This window comes from Nicotiana tabacum, chromosome 4 (genome assembly GCF_000715075.1).
Source record: "Nicotiana tabacum cultivar K326 chromosome 4, ASM71507v2, whole genome shotgun sequence".
Classification (NCBI taxonomy): Eukaryota; Viridiplantae; Streptophyta; class Magnoliopsida; order Solanales; family Solanaceae; genus Nicotiana; species Nicotiana tabacum.
In genome coordinates, this window is record NC_134083.1 from 48,811,349 (window position 1) to 48,827,424 (window position 16,076).

The window sequence follows — 16,076 nt, forward strand, 5'->3', positions numbered from 1 at the left end:
ATGCAGAATCTTTTGGAATTTATGGTTTTTATCAGCTCATGGTAACTTCTCAAAATTATATATTGACCAACTTTGTAAGTTGCAATGGCCAGGAAAAAAAAACCCACAAAAAAGGAAAGGAAAAACCCTCTCACTTGATCCCCTTCTAATGTTGTTCAAAGTGTAAAGAGAGTTTAGTACTATCACGTCATATAAAAGATAATTACATGTAACCGTCGGTAAAAAAAATAGGATTAGTAACATAAAAATAAGGCATGTTAGCTGTTATGACGGGTTAAATACACCTGATTGTGTAAAATTATTTACACTATCAGTATATAAGTTAAACCCTAAACAAGTAGCCACTTAACCATCAGGAGTTAACTTGTCATAAAATGCAATTCAACCAAAACGCCTGGCAATTTTATTACTGTATGTAATTGGTCATCACTACAAGAATATTATTAACATTCAATTATTGAATGAGACATATGTTAGCATTTTGTCCCAGCTTTGATGATTTTCCTTTTATTTCAGTGTTCTTTCCTAACGTGTTAAGGTTCTGAATCATTCAACTAAACGGTACAATTTTACCAAAGCATAAACTATAACAGAAGCAGAAACACAAAGACAGAGCCAATGGCAAGCGTGTTGCGCGATCTCTGTTCTTGAGGTCTCAAGTTTCTTGTCTTCTTCTTTTTCCTGAGGTGCAATCCTGTTTTAAACCAAGAATCAAAATCATCACAAAAATAACTCCATTGTATTGAAATATATACACTCTAGGTGGAGAAGTAAAAAAGGCAGCCCGGTGCACTAAGCTCCTGTTATACGCGGGGTCCAGGGAAAGGCGGTCGGCCGGACCACAAGGGTCTATCGTACACAGTCTTACCCTGCATTTCTGCAAGAGGCTGTTTCCACGGCTCGTCTTCTGGTCACATGACAACCACTTTACCAGTCACTCTAGGTAGAGAAGTAATTAAGTTAAAAGCATGCCTTGGTAATGGCAGAACTTTAGCTACTGCCGCTGGAACTGGTAGTGGTAGTTTTGGTTCTTGGGATTGAATAGAGTCTGATGTTGCAAGTGGCAATGGCTCTTCATGTGGGATCGGCAGGTTATTGGCCTGTGAAATTACAAAAGTAGCATAGTCAATGTATATTTCTTGTTCATTTTGAGGATCTTAGTAAATTGTAATCAACATATATAACCTACCAATTTCCTGAAGAGAGGATTGTAAAACATCTCAAAGTATCTTTGCTTAGCCTGCTTTTGCCCCACATTGAATTGTCTCCAAAATCCATAGATTGATCCCATATTCAATAATTTGTTTGCATAAATCTTCCACGTATAACTGCATCGAAGCAGGATTTAGACCACGGAAAATATAATATGATAAGCATTTTTGCCTTCTTTTTTTAAAATTTGGAACTAGTTTTTTACCATTCTTCAATGCGCTTGAGACCTCCTCCACATATCTTGTTCCAATATTTAGAATCAACCTTACACTTCTCAAAGAAATCAGCTATTTTCTTGCTCGATTCATCCCCATTGTAAGGATCAATATGGAAGCCTGAAACCCCATCAACAATGATTTCTGCAGGTCCGCCTTGATTAGTAGCAAATGTAGGCAGTCCACAATTCATTGCTTCAATAACAGTTAGTCCAAAAGCTTCATATAAAGCCGGTTGGACGAAAGCTCCTTTAGTGTCAGCAATAGTTCGATATAGCTCACTGTTTTGATATTTATCAGTTTGAGCTGCTATCCATCTCATTTGTCCCTTGAGCTTGTATTTCTCAATCAATTCATGCATCTTCTTGATTTCAGCTGCTTCCTCCCGGTCTTTTGATTTTGATGGATCGAAGAATCCCCCAACGATAACGAGGTTAACCAAGTTCCGCAACTTCTTATTCTTCCCATACCACTCAGTCAAGCCTGACAAGTTCTTCACCGTATCAAATCTTGCCATTGAAAATATAATTGGTTTTTTACGGTCTGCAAGAAATCCACTGTTCCAATAAAAAATATCACTGATAAGTACCACATATCAAGTAAAAACAGAACATTTAAGCAATGGTTAGATTAGGAAAATGGGGCAATTAGACTTACATGTGCTCGTTGTTTTGCTCATTACTGTAAAGTAGTTCCTCAATAGCAGGACGAAACGCGCTGAATCGTTTCTGTTTCTCAGTGAAGGGGAAATAGGCAGACTGTTCAGCCCCAGGAGCAGCAATGTTGAACTTTGGATCAAATACATTGATGCCTGAAACAGCTCTATAAAGCCCCGGCATGGTAAATGCTGTGTGACTTTCATATTGTCCAGGCCTAGTTTCGCTGAAGGACGAGTAATAGCTTTTAGTGTTGGCCACAAGCAGTACATTCATTAAGTTGCCAAATATACTGAGAGAGTCAGTGCTAACCTTCCAGCGATTTCTTGATATGTGCTGGTAATGATAAAATCAGCAGCATTCATTGCCAATAAATCGGCAGTAAATTGGCAAGAAAAGTGGTACTTGGAATCAAACTGCTTCCACTTGACATCAGAATCTTCATACTTGGTTTTCTCTAATGCATGAGCAATGGTTCCCTAAAATGTTACAATCTCATAAGATTTCCGTTTAATTATCAAGAAAACAATGTAGAAAATCTGATCAGATAAATGATCAGCTGTAGAACCTGAGTAACTCCAAGTTTGTTGGCCAATAGAGATGCCACTAAATTTCCATCAGTGTAGTTCCCAATAATGAGGTCTGGTTTACCTTCCATGAGCTCAAGTATCTTAGCAGAAGCATCCTAATCACATACGTGACAAATGAGAATGATTAGCTCAAAAAACTGAATAAAGTGTATGAATAGGTGGTAATTTTGGTAGGAGACTTGCCTTGGCATAGTTCTCCAAGTAAGGATAGATATCAAACCGAGAAACCCATTGGCGAAGAACTCCTTTCTCTGTCCTGAATGGAATTCTCAGGATGTGAGAATGGGACGAGTTAAGTATAGGTTCCATCTCCTGATTGCATGTAGTCCCTCGAGCATCTGGAATGAGACGAGTGACCTGTACACATCAATGGAAGAAGGAAACAAATATCTCGATCATCTTAATCCCCTCTGAACAATTTCAAAACCTTGGCTACGCATATTTTTGCATAACTCACCACAAGAATCTTGGGCTTCACATTTAACCCTTGCTGCTTGATTCTTTGTAACATTTCCTCCTCTAAGGCTCTTACTTGATCCAGAATATAAACAACCTGTTAAATACAAATGTGATTTCAATAATGCAAGTGTCGCTAATAAGTAAATATGAGGCAAAAGGAGATAAATTGCTGTGTATGTAAACCTGGCCTCCAGTATCGGGCAAACCAAGGACATCTGCTTGGCCAAAGTAACCATGAATGGAGAAGATAACAATGTTGAATGTAGTAGGAAGCCTGCTGAAAAAGGACTCCATATTTATGGGATCTGGCGCTTGGATTATCTCGGAAAGCAGTCTCATTGTCTCTCTTACTCTTCCTGCATTGTGACCCCACCCTTTCTCAAAGCCCCATTCTTTGAGCCTAGTATTTTCATTATCAAGTCATAAACATAAACAACTTTTCAAAAGGCAACATATTCTTGGTATATTGCATATGATAACAGAAGCGTTTGAAAAGCTTACTTATGCTCAAAGTCTTTATAAGGTGTGTCTTTGGGAAAGGAAGATACAAAAACTTCAGCTACTATCAATGCTGCTTGAAGCTTAGAGACGCCATTCAGATTCTCATTGATCATTAGATTCTGCAAAGTGTCAATGTTTAAAAAGGATCTTTATAACATACATCATTATATAATTCCTTAAGAAAGGAAGGTAGTCCATTTCCATACCTCTCCTTGATGATTAAGAGCTAGTAAGTAATCAAGCAAAGGCTGGGCATCTTCTGCCTTTCCACCAAACTTTGAAGACAAAACTTTCGAGATGAAGTTTAGCCCATTTCCGACAGAAGAGGAAAGGGCTAACCGATGATTAGAGTAGTCAAAAGCACCAAAATCTACTTCGAGTGCATTTTCATCCTTTGCCCTGCTTGCACATTCAACCATCAAAACTAATCTTGAATATTAAAAAATTGTTTCTTTAAAATGATACAATCTTCCAGTTACCAATCTTCATCAAAGATCATCTCTTTGAATTTGAGATAGTCCCTGGCTGAAATAGCTTCCACAGAGAGAGTTTCAGCGTCAACTTTGACATAATCCCAGAAGCCAGGATTGTGCCTTACTGCAAAAGCAACATAAGGTGGGACAACAGCTGCCTCCTGAAAATTTCAAAGGAAATCGTTACGCCTTGCAATAACTCTTTTGCTTTTTTTTTTCTTCCTATTCAATTAAGTTGGTTAAATGGTGCTGACCTGTGTGGAACTCATAATTTTTCCAAGTGAACCCTCCAAAATCTTGGTTCTTTCTGCCTTGTCTTCAATAGTTTTTTCTATTTCTTCTGTTAAATGTTTCAGCTTCATCAACCTCCTTCCCATTGCAATGAACCTTTCACGTCCAATTTTGAAGTCAAAAAGAAAAAAAGTAGTTAGCATTATGCATTGAAATTTGACATAAATGGTAGAGGGAAAAAACAAAAAGAACAAGAAGGGTGTTCACCTAGCGAAGCATCTCTTCATATGATATCGGCTTTGTTTCAAAGCATCAGGCATGCTACCAGCAACAGTTGAGGCCATTGTAAATTTATAATTACAATGGGTTGAAACTTGCAGCGAGGACCCTTGGTGCTTGGTGACAAATGATGGTGCAATGCTTTATATAAGAAATGGTTGAATGAAAGGAGAAAGTAAGCACATGGAAAGAGAATTTAATGGCAGCCAATGAAGGAGTGTAGAAGCAAAGATAAAGACATTCCATGGTGCCTAGTTTGTGCTAAGGGGGCAACAAGGAAGAAGAAGAAAGATGGAGACAAAGTAAAGAATTCCCTTTTTGTGTACCATCAAATCTTGGTTTTGTGTTTTGCCATTCCCTCCAGACTTTTGAGTGCTGAGATTTATTCTTTTCTTCCTTAGTTTACCTACAAAACTTCAACTAACTGCTTTCACGCAGTGAATTGTGTATGCTATATATATCAAGTCCTACTAAAGGAAACAGTGCTGAAATTTAAATTTTTTAAATAAATCGTTAATCAGAGATGGCCGTTATTGTGTTGCAGTTAGGTTCGTCTCATTCTCCCTCTTCAGATATTAGATAAAACCATCAGAGAATTATCATGGAAAGAATAGATTCCTTTAAGCCAGAGAATGGCCAAAAACATCATCCAACTGATTTTCCGCCAGTGGTGAACATACTTAATTTCTGTAAGTTTACAACAATACTGAATCGGAAGTTGGTAGCATTGGTAACAGACACAAATCAGAGGACATAGCACGTCTGTAATGGCCTCACAGCACTTCTATTGGAAACATCTTAATGATATAGTATTCACTAATAGGAATTTGAAACAGCCAAGTGCTTTGATACATGCAAGATCCAAAATGGAACAATCCACTAAACAAGCACTGATGATTTCAACCTATTATACCATGGTGTTAGCACCTTGCAAAAAATTAGAACAAAAATTTAAAGATCCTCATGAGGAAGCTAGGAAGGAGAGCGCTTAAAACCACGTCACAAACGTTAAATAGTTTTCGGCATCAATAGTAAAAAATATTAGGGGAAGCCAAGCAGTTACATCTATGATTTATAGGAAAACACAAAACCAAACAGGCATGCTAAGCCATAATTAACAGAGTCCGGCTCCAAAGGATGCATGTCAGCTAAAGTCCAAAACTAAAGCTTGTTTGTTAAGACTCTAGCAATAGAACATAACCCTCTTCACATTATCCTTGAGCGCAGGAAGAGGTCTAACAGCAGCACCAACACCAGCACCTGGGGCTCGGGTGTTCCTTCCAGCAACCCCTGCACCACCCCCTCTGCCAGCAGCAGCCCCACTTGTTACTGAACCGCCGTCAGATGTCTCAGGCTCCATATAAAATCGAGCACGGAAAGCTGCCAAATGCGCATAATATGCAGGGGGAACTGCAAAAGCAAAAAAATTATGTTCAAAAACATACCATGATGAACAAGTTAATACTAAAATAAGTAAAGAGAAGGGAGTACTACAAAAGAACTGACTAAATAACAAACAAAGCCATAAACAAGTGTAGGGGCATACCGATGGAGACGGAACGTGTGCACCTTGCATATCTAAAAAGAGGAAGATTAAAGACCATCAGAATGACCAAGTACAGAAGGAAATTTCCAGAACAATCCTGATAAATTCAAAAGCGCACTCACGTATAGCAGAGGTTGTTGGTCAAAGACTGCAGCGCATCGGCTGTGAATTTGTTCTCGTCCCATAGAACATGGTAGTGAGCCGGACGGCTCGTACCCTACAGTATCACAACATTCATTAACATTACAATTCTGCCTCACTTTGACCACCATTATGGTTTACATTATAGCAATCATTCACCTGTATGCCAGCATGGCTACAAAGATAGAAATCAAACTCTGTCGGGTGGCATATCTTTGAATCCACAACAGTACCTGTACAGTTATGTTTTGAAAATAAGATTTTAGAATCACTTGTAAGATGTCCAAAGTACAAGAATTTAGATCCACACTTACCGGGTATAATGTTCCCGCTCCTGTCAACGGCATTTCTGTCACGGTGGTTATTGGCAAAAAGTCTTGTGTGATGTCGTTTCTGAACCACAACAAATGTAACTGGGGGCTGATAATTTGGCTCCAAAGACGCACATGCCTGAATTAGCTCAAGTCAGTTCAATACTTCTTAATAAATAAAAGTAGGAAAAGGAAATGAGCAGATTACACATAATCTATAATTAAGAATAAACAAGCAAGCATAAATAACAAAAAAGAAAGGAACATACTTTGCGGATCGCATCAAGTTCGAAAAGAAGCACTTGATAAAATTGTCCTTCACTGACGCCATCCCTGAAAGAGAGTATTTCATTTAAGAAAAAACGCATATTGCACTTGTAACAGCATTATTTCACCATACCTGTAGAAAATGATTCTCTGAGGCTTTTGTCCAGTAGCTCTTCGGAAGGATATAAGTAAGTCCCTGAATAATACATAGGAAAAGTTAGAATATCATAATAAGAAAAGTTCAATCCTCCATCAGAATCCAAAGGAAGAGACCAGCTGCTAAAAGCTTCCTATCAGAATCCAGAGAAACACTAACTGCTAAAAACTCAAGAAAGTACAGGAAGTACTAGAAGAAGAGGAAGCAATAAAGTTATCGTACTTAATCATGCCACCAGCCACTGTCCCCTTAACAGGATCTTGCCTAGTCGTGTACAGATCCTGAATAAGCTCTTGCCTATGGGCTTGAGCAGAAACTAGACCAGCATACTTTGTAATCTCAGGCCAATCTTGAGAAGCAACCACCTGCAAAGACAATTATTTCACACATTCAGAACCTCAAAGATAAAGATGTGGTCCACGAACTGAATAACAAAGTGTACCGCGGCAATGGATGGGCTAGAATCCTCCCCAGGGTGAGGGTGGGTGACATCCGCACCAAAAATGATGGTAGGCCGGTCGCTGACAAGGGGAATTCGCCTCGATATTGCATCAACAAGCACAGTGTTTCTCCCTCCCACCTTCACATTGATTTTCAGCGCTACATTGGCTAGATACTGTTTGCTCATCTTAAATACATGTTTTGTCAAACAGCACTGTGAGACAACTCCTAGTTCAGTCTCACAAATTCGCTTCAGATCACCTGGTCAAGAAATAAAAATATTAGCGACCACATATTCCAAACTTCTGCTAAAGAAGACAAGAAGTTTTATTTTCATTTATACCATAAAGAGATCCATTATTGTCTGGCAAGATGACAACTAGCAGATCAAGCTCTCTCCCATGCGGCTGCAACTTAGTCATAGCATCATGAAATCGAGTTTTCAAGGCTCTTTCGACCTGATCAGGGCGTGCACTCGAAGGTGGCAGAACAGGATTTGGATTGAAATTCTAAAAAGACAAGATAATAACGTCAATAGTGGGTTGAAAGACCAAAAATGACAAGAAAAGAAAACTGCAAACTGCTTATTTACCATGCCAGATATCTGGCACATTTGTGCAAGCTCAGAACAAAACCCATGAGCAACACTGTCTTGCACATTGCGAGAAAAGTTTATGCAGATCCAATTGTTAACTGTTCCTCCATTTACCATTTTCTGACAATAGTAAGAGATACAGTATTAGTCTTAGCTGAGCAAAGAACAACAGCCACACAGCAGTCTCACAAAAAAGCCAGGATGGTGTGTACTAGTGCACCTCCAATGTTTTCATTGAATCAAAATAATGAAAGGAAAATGCAACGCGGGCCTTCTACCAGTACACACCAGATAGTACGAATTAACTGGACATAAATAAAAAACAAACAGATGAGATGAAATTTAAACAGTGTCAACAGTACTAGTTACCTTATTCATCATATTCCATTGGCCAACTTGTGGCAGGCAGTCTTTTTCCCGACCGTTATCATGATATTTAAGCTGCAGAAATACATACTCATTACTGAAATCCTAACTAAAATAAACTCACTGCACAAATCAAAATTAAGCAAGAATGGTATACTCGGGTAGTAAGACAATACCCCCTCAACCATCAGAGGAATCATTTTTTTGATAAAGTTGTGAGGAGCCTTAACTTACCCGAGGTGGAGGCAAAATACGAGCCTCAACTTGTGCCAACTTGTCACTAATCTTAATACCAAACTCCTTGGCATATGGGTCATTAGCATAGGCGTTATGACGTACAGTCTGACATAGAAACGGAAATAAAATGGAAGTGAATAAGCAAATTATCACATCAAAAACAGTCATCTCATTGTAACTTTTGCTAATAAATATTGTGATGTATAGCACAGCAACCATGATATCTTTTCCAAGTCTCAACATGTCAAAAATGACTACCGTCTAGCCTTAAAAGAAATCTAGACAAAAAGGACTATCCAATGTCGGTGACCGTGGCAAATGCTTAGCCTTAAAGATCTCACATTATTTTCGAAATGTGTTAAAGATGGAATATGGACCATAACACGGGACTAAAACTAGCAAGCATTCACCAACATAGCCCGTGGCAAAGCAGGACAGACTCTCTCACCATAAAAGAATGAAAACAAAAGATCTTATTTACATTAATAATGTGCACAGGTGATGCAAATTTGTGAATCATCAAGTTTCTTACTTGTATCAAAATACCACTTCCAGCAAATTAAATTTCCAAACTAGATAACCACAGCCATGCAATTACAAATCACAAATATAAATAAGATTGCTCTCTCTCGCTCTCGCTCTCTCGCTCTCTCGCTCTCTCTCTTTTTTCAACCACAACCTTATCAAGTGAAACTCTGTGACCAACACATCACGCTGTGGCTCCTAATAATAGATAAATCTATATGAACAAAAAGTAATAACTGATATGAAGTGCAGCAACTTAGAAACAAAGTAACAGCACCAGTAACAATTAATTTAACGTTCATATGTCACTTTAAATCTACATTAAAAAATAAATCAACCGCCCAAGTAGCCAACTATGCCTTGATCGCAATGTATTCCAAATAAAGCATGTAAATAAATAAGGCAGAGCCCCAAACCTCAAGAATATCGCGCTCCCTCTCTTGGGGACGCTGACAGGTCACTTTCAGAAGTGCAGTGATCTGTCTCTCATTCAAGCGCTTTGAATACCTTTGTCCCTCCACAATCTTGCAGACCTGGACCAGATATATGTAAGCATAGAAAATTGATAAGATAAGCAGCGAAGACTAGTTTTCAGTGTGAAAGAGGCACTAACTTCCATTGGCAAGTAATTAGGTCTCTGCTGATTTCCAACTTGTAGACAAGGCCACTGGGTATGCTGAATTACAAACCCATATGTTTCTCGAAAATATTCAATTACAGATTTCACTGTACCATTTTCATCAACAGGGAAACTACCAAAAAACAAGGGGGAAACAAAAAGAAAGATCGAGGATCAGCACCAAGAAAGAATCAAGGAAGATATGACAGGAAACAGAAAGCCAGCATGTAGGAACACCACTATTTGCAGCTACACATGATATGACCTTATACAAAAGTTCTCTTATAACTAAATAAGCCTACATACGTTAACTCTCGTGTTGCTTGAGATGTTAAACCCGAAATGCGGTACTTCCTCCGCATATTTCCACGATGAGTAACCTCCACCTTCACCCCTCTCAGTGCTTTTTTGATCTGCAGCTCAAAAACCACCAATTACAGAGTGAGAGAAACAACATTCATAAAGAAGCAAGTTACTGAAGTAAGACAACATATCCAGAAAGTACAATCTGCTACACGCTAACCAGATAAAGGAGGACAAACATCTAAACAATGACTAGAAATTAAGAATAAGATTCTTAGAAAGTCAGAAGTTTACTTTTACACGGTCAGCATCAGACAGTGGTCTAGATGACACATCTCGATTCAGAAGCTGTGTCACAAAATCAATGACTGGCAGTGGCTCAAAGAAGGCAGTGGAAGACATATCTGTACATTGATGCACAAAATTGTACATCATAAAATTTTCTTGATTACTGTGGGAGTTTAAGTAAAACTTCAAAGAATATAGCAAAAACAACAGTTCCAAAATGTCAATACTACGCATACCGATGTTTAGTGATAAGCCCATTTGTGTAGGGCGAATGCTTTGATAGAACCCACGCCAACTCTCTAAACCGTCACCCAATGGTTGCCTTCGCCCTAAATCAGGGGAATAGAAAGAACGGCCCACAGGACAAAACCTGCCATCACCCACAAATTAAGAAAATATACAAAATGATATTCACAAATAATCAATTTTCATTGTGTACAATCATCACCATGTAAAGAAACTACAGTGATGTGCATTGCATCCAAAAACCATACCTAGATGTTGGCAACTCACGCAGAACAATATCCAGAACTTGAAGCGCCTCTTGAGGTGCATCGGCCTGCCTCCCTTCTAAAAACATTCCCAAGTGATGAAGATCAGCACGGCCAGCCAATTTGATCACAACTTTAAATTCCCTTTCCCTCCTGATTCAATAATAACAAAAAGAACTTTAGAATTGCTAGAAACTGAACCAACAACTATTTGAAACTTCAGGTATATACCTAGCACCACCAGGCCCATCCTCATCATCAATAAGAGTTATTTTAAAGTCTTTTTGAACAAATGGAAGGGGCCCTGCAGTGTATAGACTTTTCCTTCCATCATATGCTGGAAGTCTCTTCCCAAGATGAGATTCTCGGTACAGCTTCACCAGCTGTGCCATGACAGCACGGTTGACGCCACGTGACGGCACCTCTGGAGAAATTGTGACCTGAAATTCATTAAATATTGATTAACATAGATATGATAAACAATAGGGAAGAATATAAGAAACCAAAATAATAAAAACAAAAAAATTATTAGAGAGTTTGAGCACTCACATCATACTGGTGCAAGTCTTTGTCAGGCAGCTCTGCGAAGAAGTGATTGGCTTTGACAATGCATCTCATACCAGTGCTCCCCTTCCCTGGGCGCAGGGGAAACCTTAGTGATTTGCTTGATGCAGGTGGTACTGCTTGCGTTGGAGCAGCTTCTTGCTGCACAGCAAGTTGCTGGAACTGTTGTGTCACTTGTAGAGCTGCCTGCTCAGGTGGCTGAGATGAGGAACCAGCTTCCGAGGATGTTTCAGTTGGTCTTACATAAGGTATAGGCTGAGTAGTCATTGCAGCTTGATATGGAGTCTGGGAGGTAGCTTGGTGCAGCTCGGGTGCTGGTGGCCTAGAAGGCCCACCGGAAGGTGCCCCACGGCCACCTATGCCACCATGTTGCTGGGGTGGTCCTCCGCCTCGTTGATGCTGCTGAGTCCCCCTGCCCTGCTGATAGTATTCAGGTTGTCCGCCATATGACTGTTGAGGGACCATTCCACCATATGACTGTTGAGGGGCCACTCCACCATATGACTGTTGAGGGGCCACTCCGCCTCGTGGAGGTCCACCAGCACCACGGCCACCATATCCACCCTGCTGCGGCCTCCAGCCTCTTCATCCACCTTGGTAGCCGCCTTCTTGTTGTTGCTGCTGTGGACGCTGGCCGCGACCCTGTCCTCCAATTTCTTGAGCACCTTGGTAGCGGCCTTGTGGTTGCTGCACCTGCTGTGGATGCTGGCCACGACCCTGTCCTCCAGTTTCTTGAGACCCAGAGCTCTCACTAGAACCAGGTAACTCAGTTCTCCTCTTCCGCACCATTGTATCAACTAGAAAAAAACAAACAACAATTATCGAAAAAAGTCAGCCATGTTCAAACGGAGATCAGCAATGACCTCAGAACCGAAAAGTCGCAAACCAAAACCCAAAAAAGAAGTATCCGATGTACTATATATAGACAGAACAAGCCACTTATATTGTAGACATATGCAACACTTATTTCCAAAACTAAAAACAAAACACCAAAGAGGACAGGAAAGCAAAACAACAAAAACCCTAGCAACCTAAAGTACACTTTAGCACTGGCTTAAAATACATTTGTGAAAGCAAAAAAGTGATAACCTAAAAGATCTGATCATCAAGCGAATTCAACGAAAACAACAGCAACGGAAGAATCAGAGTAAAACTCACAAGCGAAACCACAGATCGACGAGAAACGAAAGCCAAAAACACAAAGCAAACAGATCTATCCAAAAACATCACAAGCTAAAATTAACACAAGTACAAAGAAACGAAATCTAACAACAGAAACGGCAAAAAAAAACCTAAAAACACTAATCCGATCGTTACCTCAAAAACCGCCGCCGCTGTAAAAGCCGATCACCGCACACTCCAAAAGATGGGAGCAGAGGAAAAAAAACCGGCACTAAAGGACTAGAGAGAGAAAAAGTAAGAAAGTGAGGGATTGAGGGAGGGGACTGTGATTTGTAGAGAGAGAAAATCGATAAAATGGAAGGGGATTAAGGAGACCCGGTGGCTTATAAAGCGAAGGTAGGTCGTCTAAAATGACAACTTAGCCCCTACATGGTTCCTTTTCTGTGTCGAGTCCAATCGGATGCTGATGTGGACATATCGTAGACGTTGACTGGGTTCTAATAAGCTGGCTGATGACGTGGAAAAGCTTACGCAGCATATTTTGTTTTTTTAATTTTCTATGAACTATTTACTCCTACTAATGTTTGTTAGATAGTAGTATAAATAATAGGTGTAGTTTGATCTATCATATCAACTTAGTTATATTAATTTTATTATGTTACCAAAAGATGCTTATAATAAGAGATTTACCTTCAATGTTAGTGGTAGTGAAAGGAGAGAGAAAAAGAGTAATTAATGGAATAAGAATCACATAAGTTGTACGGGAGACTCCATTAATAAAATGAACTATAAGTCTTAGTAAGTTACATTAACTTATTACTTTATCACTAATCTAATTGTATAAATATGCTTGAACATAAAACTTAAATTTTGTGCACCTGTCAATAATGAATTGCTTTATTCTCCACATTTATCATTTATATATATTTTTAGAGTATTGCAGTTTTCCGTAAGAAAAGTTGAATTTCTTTTTTAATTGGTTTTTGTTCACGATTTTTTTGTAAATATCTTAAACATTATTAAAGTACACACGTTGTAGGCAATTTATTTATTAATTTAATCAATGTGAAAGTCAAAATTGTTTTAGAGTTTTAGCAATATTTTTCAACAAACAAACAAACAAAAGACGTACAGTTAGATAATACAAAGTCTAAAACCAATTATTCCAAAAATAAATCCAAACACACGTTACACATAAAACCAGAACAAAATTATTAGTAGAAACATTTGTTGTCATTAATTTTTGATTGACTTGTTATTCATTTCGTATACTTTATATTGGTGGGTTTATTAGAGTGCGTGGAGTTGTATTAGTGGAGTTTAGTGGAGTAGTGATGTAATCAGTGGTCTGGTGGACTGATACTTTTACTTTCTAGACTAGTTAAAGCTTCAGAATATTGAGTTACTTTCATCCACTTGCTTTCTTTCGTTTAATTTTTTTATATATATAGTATAGTAGTATATAATATAATATACAATAATAATAATAATAACATATATAGTATTATCCCACATCGTGGGGTAGGAGTGTTTATAAAAACATGAAAAAATGAATCAAACAGAAAACCGAACCAAACCGACCAAAAAATGATACTTTTTAGGTTTTGTTTGGTTTGGTTTTGAATTTTAAAAACCGATCAAATTTGGTTTGGGTTTTAATCAAAAAATAACCGAAAAAATCAATACAAAACGACTATAAAAGTAGTTATTTAAATTTATTATTATACCTAGATATATGTATATTTTTATATAAAGTTTCTAAAATTTTATGGTACATACTAGTCGTTAATATGCTTAGTCTAGTTTTTTGCTATTATAATAATCTAATTCTTTGTCTTTACATTCTAGTTTGATTGGTAGTTTTCTTTTGCTAAGTACAATAATTTATTTCATGTTAAAAATAATTAATTTTTAATTAAGTACTTAAATTATTCATCACTAGTTGATCCAATTATCATCAATATATTTTGGTAAATGATAGATTTCTCAAACATCAATTGGTTTGATAGTGTTACGTTGACAATGTAGTCTCTGAAATATGTGTTTGGTAGTGTATGTCTCGTATTTAAGAAAAAACTGATAAATAACCGAAAAAATGAAAAACCAAACAAAACCGACAAAAACCAAACCGATAAAAAATCGATTTAATTGGTTTGGTTTGGTTTCAATATTTGAATAACCAACTTACTGGGTTTGGTTTCTTTTTAGGGAAAAACTGATCCAAACCGAACCATGAACACCCCTACCGTGGTGTTTGGGAAGGGTAATGTGTACGCATATCTTACCCTAACCTTGTAAGGATAAAGAGGTTATTTCCAATAGGCCATCGGCTCATGAAAGTATAAGCACCACATTAATGAAAAAATAGATACGAAGGGACAGTACCAAAAGGCCATATAAAAACAGAATAAAAACAACAAATAGTAAGGTGATCAACAATAAAAGAACAACAGTTAGTCATAAAAATCTAGTACCAACAGGAAGCGAGATTGCATGCCAGTACTACTGTTATGAACACTCTAAACTACCTACTATACTACCCTAATCTTCGACCTACATACCTTCCTACCAAGGGTCATGTCCTCGGTCAGCTGAAGTTGCGCCATGTCTTACCTAATCACCTATCCCCACCTCTTATTTGGCCCGCCCCTACCTCTCTGTAGCCCCTCCAATATCAACCTCTCACACCTTCTCACTGGGGCGTCTATGCTCCTCCCCTTCTCATGCCCAAACCACCTAAGCCGCGCTTCCGGCATCTTATCCTCAATAAGGGAGTCACACCCACCTTGTCGCGAATAACCTTATTTCCGATCCTAACTAACCCGGTGTGCCACACATCCATCGCAACATCCTCATTTTTGCTACCTTCATATTCTGCACATGAGCGATCTTGACTTGCCAATACTCCACCTCATACAACATAGTTGATATGACCACCAATTTGTAGAACTCATCCTTAAGTTTTGGTGGCACCTTCTTGTCACACAAAATACCGAAAAGCGAGTCTCTATTTTATCCATCCCGCTCCAATACGATGTGTGACATCTTTATCAATCTCCCCATCCCCTGAATAATAGACCTAAGGCACTTAAAACTCCCTCTCTTAAGGATATCCTACGAGTCTAGCCTCACCTCTCCTTCCCCTCCTCGAGTCTCACCACTGAACTTATACTCCGAGTATTCTGTCCTGGTTCCAGGGTCTGCCTCCATACCTCTAATTGCACGTTCACACTGTCTCGTATCTCGTCAATCAATACAGTATCATCTGCAAATAGCATGCATCACGGTACCTCCCCTTGGATGTGGCGCGTCAGTACGTCCATCACCAGAGCAAACAAAAAAGGGCTGAGTGTCGACCCCTGATGCAACCTCATCATAACCGAAAAATGGTATGAGTCCCCACCCACCGTCCTCACTTAGGTCTTTACTCTATCGTACATGTCCTTAATCAACATAACTTAGACAACATGTACACCTCTAGCCTCCA

At 38.7% G+C, this 16,076-nt stretch overlaps 2 protein-coding genes across 2 annotated transcripts; both read right to left on the bottom strand.

Moving 5' to 3' along the window:
- Positions 1-380: 380 nt before the first annotated feature.
- On the bottom strand, positions 381-5,042 carry LOC107789475 (sucrose synthase 6). Its single transcript, XM_016611295.2, has 15 exons — positions 4,605-5,042; positions 4,361-4,493; positions 4,113-4,267; positions 3,840-4,032; positions 3,634-3,752; positions 3,316-3,532; positions 3,131-3,226; positions 2,857-3,030; positions 2,652-2,768; positions 2,396-2,562; positions 2,085-2,309; positions 1,418-1,984; positions 1,190-1,328; positions 973-1,100; positions 381-694 (listed from the first exon to the last, which is right to left on the bottom strand). The coding sequence occupies exons 1-15, from the start codon at positions 4,679-4,681 to the stop codon at positions 547-549; spliced, it is 2,655 nt and encodes an 884-aa protein (XP_016466781.1). The 5' UTR covers positions 4,682-5,042; the 3' UTR covers positions 381-546.
- A 578-nt stretch (positions 5,043-5,620) lies between these two features.
- Positions 5,621-12,948, bottom strand: LOC107789474 (protein argonaute 1B-like). Its single transcript, XM_016611294.2, has 22 exons — positions 12,785-12,948; positions 11,453-12,264; positions 11,135-11,343; positions 10,907-11,056; positions 10,649-10,782; positions 10,419-10,528; positions 10,128-10,234; positions 9,816-9,954; positions 9,619-9,735; positions 8,675-8,782; positions 8,444-8,515; positions 8,072-8,194; positions 7,823-7,988; positions 7,481-7,740; positions 7,261-7,403; positions 7,015-7,077; positions 6,884-6,947; positions 6,618-6,753; positions 6,463-6,536; positions 6,285-6,379; positions 6,163-6,194; positions 5,621-6,026 (listed from the first exon to the last, which is right to left on the bottom strand). The coding sequence occupies exons 2-22, from the start codon at positions 11,930-11,932 to the stop codon at positions 5,800-5,802; spliced, it is 3,009 nt and encodes a 1,002-aa protein (XP_016466780.1). The 5' UTR covers positions 11,933-12,264; positions 12,785-12,948; the 3' UTR covers positions 5,621-5,799.
- Between the last annotated feature and the right edge of the window lie 3,128 nt (positions 12,949-16,076).